The sequence below is a fragment of the Thermobia domestica genome, chromosome 8, assembly GCF_964235325.1.
Source record: "Thermobia domestica chromosome 8, izTheDome1.hap1.1, whole genome shotgun sequence".
In the NCBI taxonomy this organism is placed as follows: domain Eukaryota; kingdom Metazoa; phylum Arthropoda; class Insecta; order Zygentoma; family Lepismatidae; genus Thermobia; species Thermobia domestica.
In genome coordinates this window covers 60,233,618-60,257,043 of record NC_137461.1, presented here as the reverse complement: position 1 = coordinate 60,257,043, position 23,426 = coordinate 60,233,618, and the positions used below count along the sequence as shown (strand labels likewise).

At 35.9% G+C, this 23,426-nt stretch overlaps 1 protein-coding gene across 2 annotated transcripts in view; it reads left to right on the top strand.

Annotated features, from left to right (window-relative positions):
• The window catches only part of Nop60B (dyskerin pseudouridine synthase 1 Nop60B), a 66,966-nt gene that overhangs the window by 41,640 nt on the left and 1,900 nt on the right, over window positions 1-23,426 (top strand). Inside the window, exons 9-12 of one of the 2 annotated variants that reach the window (XM_081768511.1) lie at window positions 9,408-9,526; window positions 10,167-10,270; window positions 12,748-12,865; window positions 21,844-21,969. In XM_081768511.1, the coding sequence (XP_081624637.1) occupies window positions 9,408-9,526; window positions 10,167-10,270; window positions 12,748-12,865; window positions 21,844-21,969 (467 nt within the window). Of the gene's footprint in view, window positions 1-9,407; window positions 9,527-10,166; window positions 10,271-12,747; window positions 12,866-21,843; window positions 21,970-23,426 lie in introns of those variants that run through there. The other variant, XR_014132670.1, reaches the window with a different exon arrangement.

Below are 23,426 nucleotides of genomic sequence, written 5' to 3'. Positions count from 1 at the left end.
GACACATACCATTCCATAGATATTTCAATCTTAAATGGTGAGCGTGGGTTTTCTCGGGGTTCTCCCGTTTCCTCCCACTTTCTTCGTTCCACCATTTCATTCATTACTCATTATCACCGTCTCCTTTAGCCTAACCGGCATAACCGTGGGACGTAAAACTCAAAATTTCATTTCATTTCAATCTTAAATGGGTATGCAAAGTTTGGCCAGTTTCTGCTAAAAAGTATGGCTGATAAAGATGATTGTTTATTTAATAATGGTTTCCTCTAACAAGAAAACTAACAACAATATGTGAAATCGACACGCACCATTCCATTGATATCTCAATCGTAAATGAGTGTGCCAAGCTTGGTTAGTTTGTGATAGAAAGTATGACAGATAAAGTTGATTGTTTATCTAACAATGGAGAAATCCAACGATTGTTTATTTAACAATGGCGGCCTCGAACAATGAAACTAACAACAATATGTGAAATCGGCAGGTACCATTCCCTAGATATCTCAGTTGTAATCCGATGGGTATGCCAAGTTTGGTCAGTTGGTGGTAGAAAGTGTGGCAGATAAAGTTGATTGTATATTTAACAATGGTGGCCTTCAACAATGAAACTAACAACACTATGTGGAATCCACACGTACCATTCCCTAGATATCTCAATCTTAAATGGGTGTGCAAAGTTTCTTCACTTTCTGGTAGAAAGTACGGCAGATAAAGTTGATTCTTTGTTTAACGATGGTGGCCTTCAACAATGAAACTAACAACAATATGTGAAATCGACACATAGCATTCCCTAGATATTTCAACTTTAAATGGGTGTGCAAAGTTTGGTCAGTTTGTGGTAGAAGGTATGGCCGTTAAAGTTGATTGTTTATTTAACAATGGTGGCCTCAAACAATGAAACTAACAAAAATAAGTGAAATCGACACGTACCGTTTCATAGATATCTCAATGGTAAATGAGTGCGCCAAATTTGATTAGTTTTTGGTAGAAAGAGTGTAAGATAAAGTTGATTGTTTATGTAACAATTTAGAAATCCAAAGATTGTTTATTTAACAATGGTGGCCTTCAACAATGAAAGAACAACAATATGTGAAATCGACACATACCATTCCATAGATATCTCAATCGTTCATAAGTGTGAAAAGTTTGCTTAGTTTGTGGTAGAAATTATGACAGATAAAGTTAATCGTTTATTTGACAATAGAGAAATCCAACGAATGTTTATTTAACAATGGTGATCTTCAACAATGAAACTAACAACAATATGAGAAAACGACACATATCTTTCCCTAGATATTTTAATCTTAAATGTGTGTGCAAGGTTTGGCCAGTTTCTGGTAGGAAGTATGGCAGATAAAGTTGATTGTTCATTTAACAATGGCGGCCTCTAACATTGAAAGTAACAACAATAGGTGAAATCGACACGTACCATTCCATTGATATCTCAATCGTAAATGAGTGTGCCAAGCTTGGTTAGTTTGTGATAGAAAGTATGGCAGATAAAGTTGATTGTTTATCTAACAATGAAGAAATCCAACGATTGTTTATTTAACAATGGCGGCCTCGAACAATGAAACTAACAACAATATGTGAAATCGACTGGTACCATTCAGTAGATCTCAGTTGTAATCCGATGGGTATGCCAAGTTTGGTCAGTTGGTGGTAGAAAGTGTGGCAGATAAAGTTGATTGTTTATTTAACAATGGTGGCCTCTAACAATGAAACTAACAACAATATGTGGAATCCACACGTACCATTCCCTAGATATTTCAATCTTAAATGGGTGTGCAAAGTTTGGTCAGTTTCTGGTAGAAAGTACGGCAGATAAAGTTGATTGTTTACTTAACAATGGTGGCCTCTAACAATGAAACTAATAACAATATCTGAAATCGACACGTACCATTCCCTAGATTTTGTAACGTCCATTAACCAGATTATATCCGTTTTTGCTTAATTTTTGAACTGTTTATTTTATATTTGATTGTTTTAATTTTATTAGTTGTATATGTTAACATTGGTGACGGTGGCGCCATCTATCGTTTTAGACACAAACTGTTTGGACGTTCTGAATAATCTTAAGAACATTTTTGTAACTAGTCCACTCAGACACATTTTACGTGCTAGAAATCAGTGAGATTATCATTGTTATCTCGTTCATCTCCATGGTCATCATCTCGTTCATCATTTGGTTGTGCATTTTTACATCCAATTTGTCGAAACTGATAAATTAGAGCACACAATTCCTGCTTTCCGACAACCGCACATACGATCACAGCCATTTTTACAGTTACAGGATATTAAATGCATGACATTACACGGAGAGGGTTCCTTGGTCATTCTTGTTGATATGAGAATACTTCCTAATGCTTTCCTCCATATTCAGTCGCTCGCATGTAATTTCCATGCCATAATTGAACCTGATGATAAGCTCTCAAGATATGATATTTCGCAGCATCACTGGTGGGTGGCAATGTTGCTAATTGTATTTCGTACTGAAGGGGACAGCGATGTACTGTACAGATGTATGAGTGATACTGGAATTCATCCAATGAGGTTACTATTGCCGGAGATTATACACTAGCATTATCATGGTTGAAAACTTCAAGTAATCGTCATAAATCTTTCCGTTTTTGAAGTAACCGCAATGCCTTTTTCTTTTCCTGTCGATATAAACCACATAATGTGTCGCATGGTAAATGAGCAAAACAGTTAATACATTTGCCCATGTATCTTGCAGCTTCTTAGTACTAAATTCTTTTGTCACTTCTTGTACACGTTCTGTCTTTCGAAATGTGGTGCCATACTGATTATTATCTTTTGCAAGCAAAGAGATTAAAATGTCAACATCCTCGTCAATTACTAAGGATTTAAAGACTTGGCTACTGCAGTTCTAGCTATGAGTGTGTTAGCATCACTTCTTGCTTGCTAGATTTGAATTCCAGCTTGTGTCAAATAAACCATCAACTCACGGGGAAAACAATCCTTATTTTTAAAATTAACCAAGAATTTATCCTTTTTAGTTGATAATATGGTTTCATTTGTGAATAACAAATAAATGAAGTTGCTGAGTGAATCTTTGACTCACGTCGTTCCTGCTCAGCGGCTTTTGTACAGTTTTCAGTACAATACCCATCAAAAATAACTGTTGCTTTCGTTCCAAAGTTTGTGAGTACATAGCACACATACGAGTTGTACACGTCGGACTTCAACACGCATGTGATTCGGTTGAAGATTAGCATGGTGTTTACAGCCAGTACGCTCATCACGGATGCGCACTGCATTGTGCATTGCGGATAATGGGATGACTTTATCTTTTTATTTAAGTTTTACATTTCCAAAAGTTTGTCCAAACATTCCTTCCATAGCAGCTAATCCGATTTCCTTAGCTTTATCACAGTTGACCATTTCCTTACCTATTATGCCAGTGCTTAGGGACGCGAGCTCCGGATATGGAGAAAATGGAGAATGCTGGCTAAACCAACGCAAGACTTTTTCTACAAGTAATATATCGCGCGACTGATTGCTTTCGTACAGTTCCACATGCCGAACAGTGTGAATTTCATGTCTATCTTTGCTTAATAACTTTTCAAGACATTCTCGTAAGTGTTAAACTGCTGGCATACTTGACACCCACCTAGATATTACCTTTTCAGTCATGCCTCTCTCATGGGACAGTCCACCACTTCTCTTCATTGCTCTCATTAAAACCTGCTCAATCGTTATATCAGACCATATACTACTCCAAAAAATATCTTTCCTGCCAATAGTGAAGTAACTGTCTCGTGTAAATAGCTGGAACTCGTGAGGATCCATTTCATCCTTCAGCCACAAGATTCCTTGTAAATATAGATGTGCATATTTGGCATACAAAAGATACCCAGCTACATGGAAGTACGGCAACATTCCCCGTGTGCAGTGAAGGTGAAGACTCCAGTCTCCAGTTCTTTCGGCACGAATGAAAGGACACATAATTTCTACAAGCTGAAAGTACAGTACAAAGAACTTAAAGGTACGGCTTATTCTGCAGCAGCGTCCATGAATAACTTGAGATCATTTGCAGTCTTAATTATATTTGAGTGTTGAACAATTACATCAGAATCGATATCTTCTTCAGTCATTAGAGGAATGCAAACATCTCGGAATTGACGCACAAACTCCTCACTGGCGTCTAATTCATTAAATATATAAAATGCAATTGCTAACTGTGTTAAAAAATGAGCTCGCAAAGCACGAGCATAATAACGGCCTGACATCATCCGTGAAATGGAGTTACTAGCATACACAAGACCAAAGTTCTTTCATGTTACTACCTTTCATTATATATGCAGCTGCTCCCGTAAATGACATTAATGTGTGGAAAGTCCCAAGTGTAACAACCGCCGACGGTAATTCACCAGAATTTCTACACGCTGCTACAATGTCACATTATTTAGCATACAAAGGTTGATCGAACGTGACTATGCACGTTTTTGCTTGTTTCCTGCATATTCTTTACTGGCAAACATAAGCGCCAAGTATATAGGATTCATGCTTGTTGGCTGAAGATTGATGAAAGGTAGAATCACTACTTGAAATGTGTGGTAGTTACTGTTGTTGCTTGTCATGAGCTGCATAAATCCATACCAATTCGGGCAAGTTGCTCTCTTCAACAACTTGAGTACCGGTATCATCCACGTTACATTGTACAGAAGTTGGTTTTGAGTTTGGATATTCAGAACACGAAGGTGTCTTATATCTTCAATGATTAAACCCGAAAAACCTTCAATGATTAAACCTTTGTGTGTATACGTTAAAAGTGGTATCTTCCATTCATTTTTTGACAGTGTACGTTCATTAAGCCGAGATATTGCTCAATGATACGCGAGGGACAGAGTATTTACGGAAGACATTAGGAGGTATTCTCATACCAACAAGAATGGCCAAGGAACACGCTCCGTGTAATGCATTTAGTATCCTGTAACTGTAAAAATGACTGTGATCACATGTGCGCTTGTCGAAAAGCAGGAATTGCGTGCTGTAATTTATATCAGTGTCGACGAATTGGATGTAAGAATGCACAACCAAATGAAGACCATGGAGATGAACGAGATAACATTGACAATCTCATTGATTGAAACATAAAACAAAAATGTTCTTAAAGTACATACTACATCTAATGTAAACATCAAGTTTGATTTGAAGAATAATAGTAGGAAAACGGCATTCTTGTTATAAACACGACATTTAAAAACAAAATTACAATCAAATGACTATTGTAGTTGAGAGTGATTTTAAGTGTGTGAATTACGGTTCACCCATGCAAAGCAGACTACCAATTTCTGTTACTTTCTAATACTGTCAAATACTTTTTGTGTTGTATTTACATGGGGTAAAACTATGTGTCATTAAAGCTTACTCCATTGAGAAAAATGTACGCTATTTTTAAAGTAAATTAATAATTATGATAGTGAAAACAGTGGTGCAGTTTTATTAACATACGATAATTGTCACACGTTTTGTCCCGAAATTTTGGGTTTTGCGCTTCTTCCAGTTTGGGCTTGATTAGTATAAGTGTTAAGTTTACCTCGTTCGAATTTATGTTTCTTAAGATTTCCTATTATATATAACTCTTGGTCCTATGTAATAACAGAAGGTGACTAGAGCCGTGAAAGTGAATTGCACCTTATGCACTTTTGTATACAGAGGTCAGAAAGTAATATTGGTTATCATTTTTTCCCTCAGCTTGTACTTCACCAATTTGTATCATTGTTGGCTATGTTTGAGATAAATATCAAGTACATATGTTGATGTTGTTTCGTTGATGTGCAATAACAGTCAATGTTACAAACTTCGCATGATTTCTGGAAATATACCTTTTTTTTTTTTAAATAAAAAAAACTACTACTTCCTCTTCTAGAAATTTAGCACGATGGGCATATATGTTATTTACTTAGATTCTCTGTTTTTCAAGCTTTCGAACAATATATGATCCATGGCTTTGTGATCATTAAAACGGTGACTAGAGGAATAAATGTAAAGGGTGACGTTTTCCATAAATTCCTTGTCATCTAAATATGGCGGCCATTTTTCAAAATTGCGGGAAAAGCTACAGTGGGATTTTAGGGGACTTTTAGTATGTTATTCCTGACACATTCCTCTACTTCCATACCAATTTTCAGCTTGTTACTAATTTGTTCCTTTCTTGGCAGAAAAATGAGCTACCTTTACTGGACTACTTGTACTATGCAAATATCGAGAGGAGAATAATTTTTGGCATACCTTGAACCCTATCAGTGATACCATAATGTTAACAGTATTGCTAACCCAACATAAAGTTTTATGTTTTTCAAATAGCAGTACGTCAGGGTAATACAAATTTCAAATCTACATATTAAACAAAAACTTGCAAAATAAAACTTGCTGTTTAATGTTGCAAACTGAGGACGCTACAGTATCACAGTTCATTGTTGTTTCAAAGCGGGAAAAAAAGCTACATAGTTACGATTGAAATCGGATGATTCTTTTTCAGACATAACGTATTTTCTCTAAATGCACTTAGTTCATGCGAAAGTATGTTCCGAGTAGCATTTAGAAGGTTACCTTATTAGTAATTACTATTTTGTTTACCCTGTAGATACATTTGTGATTACCTCTATGCTGTTTTGCATACTCTCAATGTGAATTTGAGTCTCAATTGTTTAACACAATTGCGATTTGCATTTATCATCAATAGGGCTCGGATTTCTGTGACCTAAAACTTCGAAAATATGCATGCATTGATGTCCTAAAAACTGGCAGAGTATCACTTAAAATATGACAGAATGACCCACAGAAGTAAATTCTTGAATAATGTAGAGTTAATTTGTTTCCCAAGAATAGCAATTTCTTAAGAACTTTACAAAGTTACGTTGTACTGAAAAAGTATTTTTAAACTGTGAAGTATAGACTACAGCACATTGCTAACCTTATAAGAGAAAACCTGAATCATCCTCTCCTCTTTGTCATACTGACAAATATTTTTCTGGCATTAAGTGAAAATATGCTTTTATATCACTTTGAACTCAAATATAACCTGAAGATAAAGTGTACTTCAAATACGCATTTATATAATCAATAAAAACCGTATTTTCGTGTTCAAAAGAGTCAGAAATATGTTTATGCAAAAAGATGCCAGGATAAATGTATGACACGTCAGAAATCCGAGCCTTAATCATCAATAACATGAAGAGAGAATGAATTGGAATCAAATTGATTCCTATAGAATATCTGAAAGTGAACCTATCAAGTTAATTTATTTATGTATGTTTCTTTTTAATGTGTAATATAGCATGTTAATAAACTAAGTAAATTTTCTACGTGTTTAATCTAACTGTTTTCTGTTATGTAAATGGTAGCTACCACAAGGAAGTTTTACTTCACATTTCTGTATGTATATATAAAGGTAACCAAGAAAGTTCTGTCGCTTTTTGTGGAGGTCTGTGTTCAATTGGCCCTCACACCGTGAGTTGAATGCAAATGGAGATAAGGCAAAGGTCAGTTTTGGTATGGGTATACCCAACATACTACCTGATTGTGGCAGTTCAGTTACACCATGAACTTGCGTAAGGACAGAGTGAACATGGGACCTCCATAGAGCGTCATAAGGGCGTGTATGTTGTACGAGTTCAAACTTGTAACAATTATTAACTTATTATTCTTACATGTTACATTTAGCCCACAGTTCGTGTAGATTTTAAAATATGTCAACAAGATTAAATTACTCTAAATCAGACAAGTCACTTATATCTCTATTACCTTTTTATTATTCTTTTCGCAACTCCATTCATAATAATCTTTTTCGGTCGTCATAGCAACCTTTAAACAACTATTTACTGTTACGATAACTAGGAGTACAGTTTATACATTTAAAACCAACATAGATTTTCAGCTACTACGATTAAAACTTATTTCTTTATATATTAGAATCAACAACATATTATCTTTTCTTCTTCTACTCAACAGATTGTGTACTTTTACGCATCGTTGCCCAAAATCAAGATACGCAAATGGAAGTAATTTATCTCATAGATATACAATATCGTTGTAAACTGGGGTCAAAGCCGCTGGAGCGGGACGGAAGGTATGCCAGGCCTTTGGTGAGGATGTCATGACTACACTGACAATGCAGTGGTGGTTTAACAAGTGTAAGGACGGTGACGAAACAGTCAGACACACCGCGTGCGTGGGTTTCCTCGGGGTTCTCCCGTTTCCTCCCACTTTCTTCATTCCACCATTTCATTCATTACTCATCATCACCGTCTCCTTTAGCCTAACCGTGGGACGTAAAATTCAAAGATTTCATTTCATTTCATGAATATCTTCAGGCAGCAATTGAGGCGAGCAGTGGCCAGATATATAAGGAACTGGAAATACAGTTCAGTGTGAGTGGAGAAACCATTTGGCAGCACTTCCATCAACTTGGGATGCACTATGAGTCGATGAGTCCCATATGTTTTGACACCAGGCCAGAAGGCACTGCGAGCAGACACCTATGTTTCATTGCTGTCTTGTCTGAGGAGGGAGCTATTTCTAGATACAGTGTTGACATGTGATGAGAAGTAAGTTCTGTACGAAGCTCCACGGCACCATCATCATTGATTAGCATCCCATGAACCCAACATCATTGATTAGCATCCCATGAACCGGTTCCAAAACAGCCGAAATGAGCATCCCACCAAAAGAAGGTCCTCCTGTGTGTTTGATGAGCTGTTCACGGCATCGTGCATCAGGAACTGCTACCAGCTGGACAGAGCAACAATGCAACTGTGTACTGTCAGTAGTTGAGCCGTGTTCAAGAAAAACTCAAAACTCAGGAGCCAGTACTTCAGGATCGCCAAGGGGTCCTCTTGTTACAGGACAACGTTAAACCTCACGTGGCTAGGATGACACGGGACACCATTCTGTGCCTTGAATGGGAAACTATTGCATTAAACCCATACTCCCCGGACATTGCACCGTCCGAGTATCACCTGTTCCATTTCTTAGACGATCACCTTGAAGGACGCCAGTTCAAATCCCTAGTAGAGGTGCAAAATGTACCAGATACCTTCTTTGCTTCACAGCCTGCAAGTTCTACTGTGACGGAATCCATAGCCTTCCAGAACGTTGGCAGAAGGTCGTCGATGCTGATGGGAGCTATTTTTGATCTTCCACGTACGTCTTAGGTGATATATTGATCGAAGGTGGTGGGTGAAAAAGCGACAGAACTTCCTTTGTTACCTTTATATATGTAGACACTGCACTAATAATTAGCTCTTAATGTTGCGTTGCGTATAATAATAATAATAATAATAATAATAATAATAATAATAATAATAATAATAGTGTATATTGCATACAGATTTACTTGCATGATCGTTCCACTAACATGTTCTTAATTTTATTTTTTGCAGCTATTGCACTAATGACAACCGCCACAATGGCAAGTTGTGACCATGGAGTCGTAGCCAAGATTAAGCGTGTAATAATGGAGCGCGATACATATCCCAGGAAATGGGGCTTGGGACCCAAGGTATAGATTTATTTTTTTGATCTATACCTGGACATTAGCCCACAGTTTAGTCAAGAATATGTAATAGTATACTTTACAGATATGTTTTTGCTTGTTTCTTTCAAGTATGTTAAAATTTCAATGCCTAACGTATTGGATAGGAAAGAAGGCAAATAGATAATAATTTCTTGTAGATTGTATAAAATAAATGTATAGACCACTTATTACCATATAATATTGTTTCCAGAGAAAAAGTTTCAATCAGATAAATAGTTGTACGTCCTGTGTTGAATTACAATGTAGAAATTTTCATTAGAAATTTCAGTTTATTTTATACTTTTTGTGGCTCATCATTATTAATAATGGAATTTATTTTAAATTTGTCCTTCCTTCATTAACTACGTCCTTTCTATGCGCGTGGACTCTCGATTCGATCGCGAGATTAGTACTAAGCAGTATATCTTATTTAGTATTGGTGTAGAATATGGATATTAAACAACATTTAATAAGCCAATTATTTTAAATTTATTCTTCTTTGTTGCGGTAATTTTGTTTTGAATGTTACACTCAGATTAGAAATTGGCACGAGCTAAGTTATAAGTAGTAGTTTAAAACATTGTTAATGAAATTATTTAGAAATTGCTTCATTCGTAATTTTCAGGCTTCGATGAAGAAGGACCTCATTAAAAAAGGGCTTCTTGATAAATATGGAAAACCCAATGAAAATACACCAGAAGACTGGCTTCAATCCTGTCCTTATTACGGGTAAGTAAACTGGATTAAAGAGGAGTGTGTTTGTAGGCCAAAATTCGTTCGTTCTCTCTCATTATATACAAGTATATAATATAGGGTGGATCATCTACCTTGATACGCCCTTGCAACTTGTCCAGAGACACCGTTTGGCATACCGTGCTACCGCACGCTTAACATTGATGATAACCCATTATAAAGTCGTATTCCTTCAATGATCATTACATACTTCAAATATACGTATTAAATAAAAACTTAGTGTTAAATTTATTATTGTGTTGCAAATTAAGGACTCTACAGTATCACAAACTTCCAAATTTTGTTGGTCTCTGCAACAGTAATAACGCAAATGAAACAGAGGAGACAATGTCCATTTAAAGTACTTTAGTGTCTAATATTATTTATGAACATGACATGACGGATTTCGAATGAATGCAAATAAAGTTACAAGAGATGAAAATTGGACTTTTTCAAAAGCCTTTGTATCGAAAAACTGCGTTGATAAGTACCTCACTCAATTGCATGTATGATTTTCAATAGGTGTGAAGATCATAATGCCATTCACAGTATTTTGGTATCTCAAACCGCTCCGGAGATATGGTAAAAACTTTTAAAGTTTGTAACTCGCTGAAAATTTGTAATTCTGAGAGCTTATTGTAATTACACCTAACAAAATGTATTGCTGTAATGTTATAGAAGCAAAGCAATTCAGAAATTTTCTGAAAGTTCCTAGAAACCTGCTATATTAAGCAAATTCTACTATTTTTTCATACCTTCCGAACGGTTTGAGATATCAAATTGCTATTACGGTAGTATGATTCTTATGTCTGTTGGAATCCACCCACATAATTCGATTTTGTGATATTTATGTAGACACTTTTTCGAAATAAAATCCTTTGAAAGAAGTAAAAGTTTAAATTCCTTGTAACTTTATTTTTACTCGTTCGAAATACGTGAAATGAAGACCGTAGTATTCGGCGTTAGGGTATTTTGGATGTGCATTTCCGTCAGCCTCACTTGCGTTATTATTGATGTAGCTGTATTACCAAGGTTGTTTTTCGTTGTTTGTGATACTGTAGCGTTCTTACTTTGTAACGCTGCATAACGTGAATGATATTGTGTATTTTCGTGTTACGTGTAGATTTGAAATGTGTAATAATCTGACACACTGCCATTTGAAAAACTACAATTTTATGTTGTTTACCGGTGGTATCACAGAGTTTGCCAAACAGTATTTCCTGTCGATATTTGTATGGTAAGAGTTACAAGGGCGTATCAAGGTAAATATGTATGTTTGTGTAAGTAAAATGAAAGTAAGATAGTAAGTTAAGGTTCGTGTAATGCGAATTCTTTAATAAATGAAGTACTAAGACAATTACTGCGTATTTACGCAATAATTTATTTATTTATTTATTTATTTTTTCGGGATTATGATATCTGGAGGTTCTTCGCAGAAGCCGGTTGGAATTCAAAAGGTGACTTTACTTTCTGCAGAACTACTCTCTTTGATGTATAATGTATAGTCTTGAATTCATATAGTGATTTGTGTTACACTTAAAAAAAAACCTGTTCCGAATGACTATGTACAAAGAAATGTAAGTGGGAAACGCTTACACTCTCTTTCACTAGTAATATTTAAAATTTTCCCAGTACATCAATGGTAATTCATAATTGAAGACTCGCTGTAGTAAACAATGTAAGTGGCACCTTGAAATTCTTTCACTTATTTTGTTCTTTTAATATGTTTATGCCTTAGATTTTCATACTTGGTTATATGCTAGATTGTATTTCTAAGCAATAGTATTTTCTAATTTTTTGATGCTTGGGTACAATTTACTATTTTTTCTCTCTACTGTTACAGTGACTATTCTTTTACAATTTTTTTTTCTAATTCTTTTACAATTTTACAAATTTACAATTTACAATACAAAACAGCAAGTCTGCAATTTTGAAAGATCTTGCTCTTGTTATTAGTAATTCTTTGGTATTACGGACAATGCAATTACATAATTAACAATTCTGTTTATAAACATTAATGGTTAAAAATTTTCTCTTGAATCCTTTTTGCACTGAAAATTGCCAGGAGCAAGAATTATCACCATCTCCCTTACCCTCGATGATTGAACATTAAATTTAAAAGGTTATTATTCGTAACTAGTCTTACGGTAAAGGTTAGGACACACTGGATTACTATGAGAAACGTGGAAGATTAATATAATGCAAATTAAATAACATACTTGATAATTCTCAAAATGAAGTCTTGGCAAACTTTAATACATTAAAATTTTCCTTTCCTATGGAGACATTCTCATATTTTTGAAGTTATGTTACAAATGATAAGAAATCAAATCATGGCTATTAATGGGTGAGAAAAGATGAAGGAAAGGGAATCAAATTCCTGTTTATACAATATTCATAAAATGTTAATTGTTTCTTGTCCCAATAAAAAGCTGGATGATAGTAATATTTTTTCTTTCTTTTCTTTCTGGAAGGAGTGGTACTAGTACTGGAACTCCTCAGTTAACAGGTAAACCAGTTACAATTAAGAGGGAGCCTGTGGAAGAGGAAGAAGAGGAGGAGGAGGAAGAAGAAGAGAAAACACCGAAAAAGGTAACTACAGTGACTATTCTTGGTATGTATACTCAAGATGAGACTGTTAATTCATAAAAGGCATTTAACTGAACTCTTAATGTACTTAGTCATGAAACGAAAACTTGACGTAGTAAATCGCATGTACGTGATTTAATGACTTTATTTTAAGCTTCCAAAACAAACAGATCTGTAGAGATTTAAGATTAGGAATTGGATTTCTGGGCTTTAGGCATCTATGGCCATGTTATGCCGTCACACTTACGAGGGATGACGTCCATCGGCGATTACATTGCCCGAGGAATTGGGGAGGAACAAAGGAATGGTGAAGGAAGCGACCTGGTACTTATTAGATACCATCCAAGCATTTATTTGTCTGGTGTGAATGATAAAAACCCAGGATAAACCCCACTGGGAACCGAACCCGGGACCGCTCGCATCAAAGGTGAGAGCGTTAGCGACTACGCTACACAAGACCACAAACAGATGTAGTCAAATTTTGTAAAATAGGAAGTGCTAACTTTTAAAATAACACAAAATTGCTTCAACCGTTTTTTCCTTTTAAAACGTCTGCTTCGCTTTAAAAAAAAGGATAAGCTCGTTCATCCCTTCTGAATAAGTATTGTGGTAAGTCAGTCTACTAAATAAGAAAGTTTCAAATTTTACAAGAAACCAATCAAGGTATATTCAAACCGGAATTCTAATTTTATAAATGGAATTTTGCTATTTTTTGAATGCAAATTCGGAATGAGGGAAAAAGAAATCAGGAAGAATCTTGTTTCGAGACTGTCCGAGAAAGTTTTATTATGGAAATGGTGTTGAAAGTACGACGAGAACGGTTTTATATAAAGAATTCCATTTGAACGTCATTCTCCGGGGAATAAAACATTGTATATAAATATTTGAATTTATTTATTTATTTTTTTAATTAATGCATTCGCTATGAATTTCAGTAAAAAGATACACACTCATTAGAAAAATTAGATTTTCAGTCTGTTGTGGAAGTTGAATATTTCACTAAGAGAGCATTTACAATTGTTAAGTTACTACAGCATGACCAATTTTCTTTCCCTCTAAAGGGAAAAAGAGATATGCTCTATGTATAAAGTTTGTATTTCCATCATATTTTAAATACGATGGACGAAGTTGACATTTCGTAAAGAAAGGAAAAAGATAAAAGCTGATTTTTTTGTGAAAGTCCAAATCTGAATAATAATGATTATAATATAAAAAAAATTATCGCTTTCCGTTTAAATATATATATATATATATATATAGCACCAGTACATTCATTATGTAACTTGATTCATTTTCTATTTAAGACTATGTGTAATGTGAACAGAGTTAAACACGAGGTACGAATTAACTAGTGTCACTCTATATATGAAAGGATAAGTCAGATTAAAAAAAAAAAAATCCTAATCCTGCAAAAATGGAAAAAATTACACTTATGTCAATATTCTTCATCTTATATACATAAATGAATTACTAGAAAATAGTGGAAACCTTATCACACAAATTAAACAAGATGCACTGTAAACTCTTTTGTTACGTATTTCATTAGATAGAAACGAAGTGAAGAAGAGGGGAAATTGGGTGCAAGGTCACATGGAAAGTATTGCGAGGCTAATAGTAGGTTAAATTTATTGAAGATAAAACTAATGGGGTGGGTGAGTAGATAAAGAGTGCAGGAGAGCAAAGGAATAATCAATAGAAAAATTTATATACGTTATACTAAAGGAAAAAATGAAGACAAAAGAATAATAATGTATAAATTAATGAAGTCAACAAAAAGCAATAATATTCATGAAGAGCATCAAGAAAATATTTAAAATAATGGAGACTGAAAAGTATGTAGGAAAAATGAGTTGAACTAGCAAAGGTAAAAAAAAAAATGATATGTGGGGAAACGGTGTTGGAGCAAAGAAATCCTAAGCGGAATTTTAATTTTTTGTTATTTATGTATTACTAGCAGGTTGCTGGTTCTTTGCATGGGGAAAATACGTTTCATTTTGGACATAAAGGGTAATGGGGGCTGAAGTTGGGTTTAAACGGCATCGGAAGTGTCACTGTTAGTTTCAGTGACCCCGAAAACTATGGATTCGACACTAATATTGGTAATTTTCAGTCATTTTTAAATACCTGTTTCTTCCCCTAAGTTGCACTGTCAAAGTGAAATGATTAAAGAAAAGAAGAAAAAAGAGATCGGCCGGGGGGGGGGGGGGGGGCTCAAGAGGTAATTAAGTTTTATTTATTCTTATATATTTCCCATTCCGAAATAATAAAAAGCTTCCCAGGTCCTAACTTCATCTATGTTGAAAATTTGATCGAGATCGGTCGGGGGTGGTTCAAGAGTGACGAAGTCACAATCATAGTCGCTTCAATTCTGTATATTAGATTTTCTGTTGTAATTATCATTTTTCAATCCTTTTCTCTATCATGCAAGTTTTTCTTTTCATTATTGCTTCGCTCCTGCGCTCCTATTGACCTGCCTTGATAACACCACTACGTTACCACATGACTATGCATTTCAACATTATGTTCCTTTTTTAAAGATTTTTCTTAATTTTTAAATTTTTCTTATTTTCTCCATACTTGTTCCTTTCCCTGTGTGAGGAGGCATTTAGCGAAGCTAAGCTGCTCTGAAGAAGAATGGAAAACTTATTAACTTATTGGCAGTAAACGAAGTACTGCGGTTCTTAAATAATGCTAAATGGCATTTTGTTATAATTATTCTGGTGTGGTGTAATCGCTCATGTTTCTTAATGCCGGATAATCAAGTAGAATTGTTCAAGTGTGTTTCACCTACTGAAAATCCTGAGTTCTGAAAATTCCTTTCACTTGAAAATTTTTCAATTTCCCCATGAGCCTTGTTCACGGAGCATAAAAGATAGCAGTGAAAGGAATGAAAATATCAAGAAAATATAAAGGAAGGGACTCACCAAGGTAAAGCAGTGCAAACACCTTGTCGGTTGTTGACCGTTGCGTCAGATTTCCGTTCTTTATGTTTGCTTGGTGATTTTATTAGTTGTATTTTTTTCTTCTGTGGACAAGGCTCCTGGGAAGATCCGAAAAGTACAAGGAATTCCCAGGAATCAGAATTTCAGGTAACTAAAATAGTTGTTAAAATGCCTGGGCGTTAGCATATTAAGTTCAAAAGTAGTGTTGATTATTTAGAGATGACATAGTCAAATGATTAGCGCATTTCGCTAGTTGACGTGGTTCTGGGTACGATTTCCGGTAGAGAGCGAACCTTTTGGTATTGACTCAAATTAGAAAGCTACGTGAAATAGAAGTGACCAGTTAGTTATGAAAGCTTGAACAACTGTCTTTGAGATTTGATGTGCTGACCACGCATCGTCGAATTTAGCTTGACTAACACATAGACCAGCTATGTGCAACAGTCGGTGCCCTGAACCCTTTCAACGAAATGAAAGTAAATCTCAGTTCTACGTCCCACGATTATGCTATGTAGGGTAAAGGAGACGATGATGATGAGGAATGAATGAAATGGTGGAATGAAGAAAGTAGGAGGAAACGGGAGAATCCCGAGGAAGCTCACGCACACTTTGTTTGTCCGTCATAAAGTCCACTTGGTGCGAACTCGGATCAAACCAGGGACGCCACGCCAGAACCCTTTCAATCTGCCCGTTATTTAAAATATATTTCTTACTTAATTCCTTAAACTAAATTGGAATTTTTCTAACTTGCGACCGCGTAGTGTGAAACTTATCTCTCGTGACTTGGCAACGGTGAGAAAACAACACAGAAGCCGGTTTCTCCCCCGCTTCCTCCCACTCACAAGGAAAGAGAGGGAGATTATATATCGAAGTGGAAGATGGTTTATGCACCAATCGAAAGCACTAATAACGCCTATTACGAAACTGTAATAAAAATTTTCCGAATGTGCGAGTTATATGAATATGTAGGGTGTCCAGAAAATCCGTTTCCACCGTAGAAAGCGAAAACGATGAGACAGATGCCAAAATAGGGAAACATGTGTTTGATCGTTTTAAATGTACAACGAATCAAAACAAAAAATGTTGTCCCACTGCCACCCGCAGGGTCCCAGCGGGGTCCAACTCAAAACTTGCAAAATGTAAGGGGGTCAAGTAGCATATCGTTGGAAGCCTGTTGGGAAATGAAAGAAGACGGAACAAGTCTCTAAAATTACCCTGTGCAAAATGGCACCCGGTCAAAATGTCAGCAAAAACGTCATTGTAAAGTCTTTGGCCACCCCATAAAACTTGAAACGGTGAGACAGATGTCGAAATAGGAAAACAGGTGTGTCGTCTTTTCAAAAGTACAATTATTGACAGTAAAAATATTTGTTCCAGGGTCCCCGCAATGTCCCAGATGGGGTCCTATTCAAAATTTTCAAACGGCAAGGGAGATCAAGTGGCATATCGTTGGAAAGCTGTTGGGAAATGAAAAAGGACGAAACAAGTCTCGACTCTCTAAAATTACCCTGTGTAAAATGGCGGCCGGTCAAAATGTTCATCTTTATTTCGATTCTCCGAGTGCATTCACTTTCCATTTTGCAATCAGCACTTGTCATTGTGAGACATTTGCACGTATTCACTGTTCCTGATGCAGTGTTGGGTAAGTTACTTGTAAGAATGTAACGCGTTACAAGTTACTTCACTTTCTCTTAAAATGTAACGCGTTACTTGCCCCAAAAAAGTAACTGTTACTTTACTTCGAAAGTAACGCGTTATAGGTCCGATACTTATGTGAAAAAAATTACTTCAATTTTCCGTACTACTATTACTACCGCTATTATTATTATTATTATTATTATTATTATTATTATTATTATTATTATTATTATTATTATTATTATTATTATTATTATTGCACTTCTGAATCACTTTATGTAAATGCAAGGACAAATTTTTACTTGTTATATGAACATTTTTATATAATGTAACATTGATAAAATGCCATACTGCGTTACTCGTAGGGATGAGCACGAGCGAGTTCGAGCGAGTTTTCTTTAAAACTCGATTCGACTAGAAACATACATCTTTGAGCTTGACCTGAGAATTCGGCTCGAAAAACATCCTCCAGCTCGACTCGAATTGGGGTCGAGTTCCGAGTCGAGTCGAGCCAAATCCGGTATGTAGTTTCGAGTACTCTCGTCAAGTATATTACACAGACAATATAATTATTATCAATGACACTACTACTACTACTACTACTTTTATTATTATTATTATTATTATTATTATTATTATTATTATTATTATTATTATTATTATTAATAATAATAATAATAATAATACTAATAATAATAATACTAATAATAATACTAATAATAATAATAATAATAATAATAATAATAATAATAATAATAATAATAATAATTTTAACAACACTGTATATAAACATGAAACATAGGCGGTTTGTATTTGAATTCTGAAAAACTAGTTGATTGCCAACCTCGATAGTCGTGAAGTCTAGGAGTCAAGGACATTGTTCACGAGATGCTGAATTTGGGTTGAGGGTCTAGGTTGAGTATTCGAGCTCGAGCCAAACACTGTTAAAAGTTATAGGGCACTGGCCAAATATCTTCAAAACTGCTCGGCCCGGGTTTAGAATTGTCAACGACTCGAGCAGCTCGGCTCACAGCTCATTCACTATCGACCCGAACCAAGAAGTGAGCCGAGCCAACAACTCACCCAACCGACTCGGCTAGAACCCTCGGCTTAGTTGAGTCGAACCGAGTAGATGGCTCATCCCAACCAATCCAGCTCGAGTCTATGTTTCACCCCAAGTGAGCCGGCTCGAGCCATCTTTTCAGTTGAGCCGAGCGGAGCTGAGCTTGTTATCTCTCGTGGTCTCTCGAGAGATCTCTTGTGGTCTAGCTATCGAGACGAGACGAAATGCAGCAGTGTCCCCTCTCGTGAGCAGCACTAAAAGTATTCCATATTACTGCTTAGCTTACATTTCTTATGGCTTTCGCTTTCCAGTGTAATCAGGCCATGATTTCAAGACGAGTTAAAACGAACGAGCCATTTATCAAGCTTGACTGAACTCGAAACTCCACGCGAAAAACTGAATCGGCTCGGAACTCGACTCGAGAATATTACCTTCGACTTGACTTGAAACTCGACTTGAATTCGAGTCGAGTCGAGTTTTATCTTGACTCGTGCTCATCCTTATACGTAAGAAAAAAATGGTTGCTTATTATTATTCTGCTGAACTAATTATATAATAATAACAATGTTGTTATGTAAAATTAAAAATACAGAATATAGAGAAACATTACACTAAAAGTAATAAAATGAGAACACATGAACTGGGAGTGAATCAAAACTTGCCAGTAACTCTAAAATCGATACATGCTTTTTAAAGCTAGTTTTAATCTCTATAATCAACGGGACTCTAGGATAAGCAAACTGATCTGAAAGAACTTCAATATTACATACCATCAGCAAACTATTGTCTAGTAATAAAGTAAGCCTTCTCATCAGAACAGTTTATTCATATTAACCCCTTACTGTATATCGTTAATTTGGCACCCTAGTTGTTGATATTTTCCGCCGGGGCACTTCAGACACTTTACTTTTAAATTCTGTCCACCATCATCCTCAGCTCTTAAGAAAAAAGTATTCTTTCAAATGTTCGAACGGTAAAATATTTTCGTTCTCCATCTTTATAAAAACAACACCAAAGTAAAATAGAGTACCGGTATCATTGCAGTCCTAGTTCACTCACTGAATGTATTAATTTGGAGCTGTCAAAATCTACGACCAAATCTTCCAGGTGCTTGCAATCAGTACACGTGATTTCCCTGAGGCTGTCATCTTCCAAAAACAGCAAGTGACACTATGAACTTATCTGTTCCTCTGTGTGTCGGTGACTGTCGGTCACTGACATACGTAGTTCATGCTCAATTGTTTCATTCTGAGAAATTCACTTACAGGAAAGAAACATTTGTTTCCGAAAAAAATATATACATATATTGTAGTTACTCATCCGAAATGTAACGCGAAAAAAGTAACGCAAACTAGGTACGTTACTTACAAATTTGTAACGCGTTACCGTTACAGTTACTTTGGAAAAAATGTAACGCGTTACTAGGAAACGTTACTTAAAATTAACGCGTTACTTGCGTTACGTTACTTCCCAAGACTGTCCTGATGCAAGAATTTTTTGTTTGAATCATTTTATAATTAATAATTCAGAGAACGGGCATAAGTACTACTATTGTACAGTCATAAACATAGATAAGTAGATGTAAGAGTCTTTATTTCTTATGGCTCCAACCTCTGTTTATTTATGTTCATGGTTGTAGATTATATGTTAACTAGTCAGTTCTATACTCAAAGATGTCAAATTCAGACATTACTAGGCCCAAAGAGCAGAATCTCACAGTAGGGACATTTCCTTTCTTTCCGTAGAGTACAAGAATTAAAGTGAAAACAAACGAAAACCCGACTACAGAAAGAACAACTAAAACGCAAGGTGTTTGCACAGTGTTATCGTAGAGCGTCCAGATTTGTTCCATCTGCTTTCATTTAACAACAGCTTCAAACGATGTGCTACTTGACTCCCTCGCCCTTTACTATTTGAAAATTTTCAGTAGGACCCAGTCTGGAACCCTGGAACAAATCATTGTAATTATGAAATGATGATGACGCGTGTTTGCTGTTTTGACATATGTTTCTCCGTTTTAGGTTTTTTTGGGGATGGCCAGAGACTTTACAATGGTTTTGCTGACATTTTGAACGGATACCAATTTACACAGGGTAATTTTAGGGAGTCGGGACTAGTTCCACCCTTTTTGACTTCCCAACCTCTTTCCAACGATATGCTACTTGACCTCCTTGCCATTTGAAAATTTTGAGTAGGACCCCGTCTGGGATTCTGTGGGGGAAACTGGGACAAATATTTTTACTTTCAATAATTATACTTTCGAAAAGATGACACATGCTTTCCTGTCTCGACATCTTTCTCACCGCTTCAGATTTTTTGGGGGTGGCCATAGACTTTACAATGACGTTTTTGCTGACATTTTGAGCGGTAGCCAGTTTGCACAGGGTAATTTTAGAGACTTGTTCCGTCTTCTTTCATTTCCCAACAGGTTTCCAACGATATGCTACTTGACCCCCTTACATTTTGCAATTTTTGAGTTGGACCCGCTGGGACCCTGGGACAACATCTTTTGCTTTGATACGTTGTATTTTTAAAATGATCAAATACATGTTTCCCTGTTTTGACATCTCTGATCGTTTGCGATCTCTACGGGTAGAAACTTTTTTTTTTTTTTTTTGGATACCCTGTGTATTCATATAACTCGCACAATATATGCATTCGGAAAATTTTTATTACAGTTTCGTAGTAGGCGTCATTAGTGCTTTTGATTGGTATATAAACCATCCTCCACTTCGATATATAATCTCTCTCTCTTCCCTTGTCAGCTTGATGCTTCAAATATCATCATAAGTATTTTGACAGTTGCCAGCTATAACACTTTTTCTGTTCCTGTGATGTTAGGATCACAGGAATTAAGTTTTTCTGTTCCTGTGATCCAATTAGGAAATTAATTGTATAATATTTACCTATATTCTTATTTTTTTTCTTTTAAATCTATTACAATAATAAAATTGTAAAATGTTTTGTTCAGATCTTCTGTAATTGGAGAATGTACTCTCTGTTGAAGACAATAAATAAATAAATAAATAAATAAATAAATAAATAAATAAATAAATAAATATTAGTATATGATGAAGAGTTTCTCCACTTAATACGGCTATTTAATTCTTGTGAAAATGTTACGTATTGTGTTGTACGGCCTTTGACGCCAACAAGTCTTTTGTGATTGCCCATGCTCTGTTACAACTTACACTTGCCTGACGTAAACCATAATCCCTTGTGGACTAGCGCTAGGGTTTTTTGAAGTGTAATTTGCATGTCTAATATTTATTTCGATATACAGTATATCTTAATCCATTTGCACAGACTTTTCCTAAGAACAACTGGTTCTATTTCAGAGGAAACATAGTGATGTTGGTAGTGCCATTAGTGAACCTGAAAAAATGGTAGAACATGAAATCAAAAAGGAAAAGAAGAAGAAAAAGAAAAAGAAGAAAGAACGAGAAGCAGATGAAAGCGGAGCTGTGAGTATTACTAGTAATCTGTTCTGTAAGTGTGTCATTTATGGATTTCAACAAATATCTATATGCTCACTTAAAGAAGCATAACACCTAAGGGAAACATTCAAATATATACAATCTTGTTCAGAAATTCCTGGCTCCAAGTAAAGATTTTTATTGGCCAAACAAAATCAACATTTGTTGGGATTAATTCGAACTATAAGTAAGAGGACAGAACAGGTGAGTGGCCAGGTTTTTCTGAACAAGACTATACGTATGAGAATTGTGAGGCTGTAGGCCCAGCAAATGCAGCGGTCTGGGGACGAAGCTCCAGCGAGCTAAAGGCTGATTTTCCGTTAAAAGGTTTGTTTTTGACTTCCGTTGTTCGCGTAACACAGTTTCCGTTTAATAATGGGAATTAACACTGCCCCTAAGTTCATGGGATGGTATGAAATATTTCCTGTTTAATAAAGGATCCGTTGAAGGCAGGTTTTACTGTATATCATACACAAGTAACAAGTCTGAAATTAACTCCTTGTCTCCAAGTAACGTGACTGTCTTACAAGTCATTGTATTTCTAATAAATTAACAGAAAACTAAGTCGACAAACATATTATAACACACAGGAGAGCCACGTATTTTTTTTTTCATCACTACTACGCCTCCTCCTACCACCACCCTGGATATATACTGGAAACAACTAAGTAAACTCCAGTAGACATCCTGAAAAATGATACGAGGAACGTGCACATTGTTGTGTGAGGAAACTTCGAAAACTTCGAACCCGTTTCCCAATAATGTTGTATTGTTGGTATGGTGAGGACCTAAAGAAACAGCCTGCTGAACTGCAACGTTGTTTTTTTCATATAACATGGGCGCCGTATCAAACATATAACGTAGGGTGCCGTATCAATGTGGAACCCAAACAATTGGTGCGATTGGAAAAGTTTCACGATTTTATATTGAAAACCACTCATTTCCAACAGTTTTCCTCTTTCTATTTTATATCTTTACTCATGGCGAATTTGGTATATGGCCCGAACTTTCGATACACCCTATATATTTCGTGCTGTGACATGACTGCAGCGAGAGCTTATAGGGATTCCTCATGCCTCTCAACACTGTAGAGATGTCTGACTTGCGAGCCCGGGACCAAATGGCCTTGAGCTCAATCATTGAGCGCGAGCGCTATAAGTAGATAGCGAACCAGAGGTTAAGTCCGAATGCGCGGGAGCCCCTTTGAATATAATGAGCACGAGCCCCAATTGCAAAACGACCATTCTTTTTCAGCATTAATCAGGCTTATATGAATCAGTGGACACATACATCCAGACATATATTAGACGAAAGTTGATCTATTTATACTGCCAACACAGTCCCGACAGATTTTGAGTATCAACAAAGGATTGGCAGGCATCTGTTAGTGCAGACGTTAGTGCATGATATCATGCACTAACAACGGATATCATGCACTAACACAA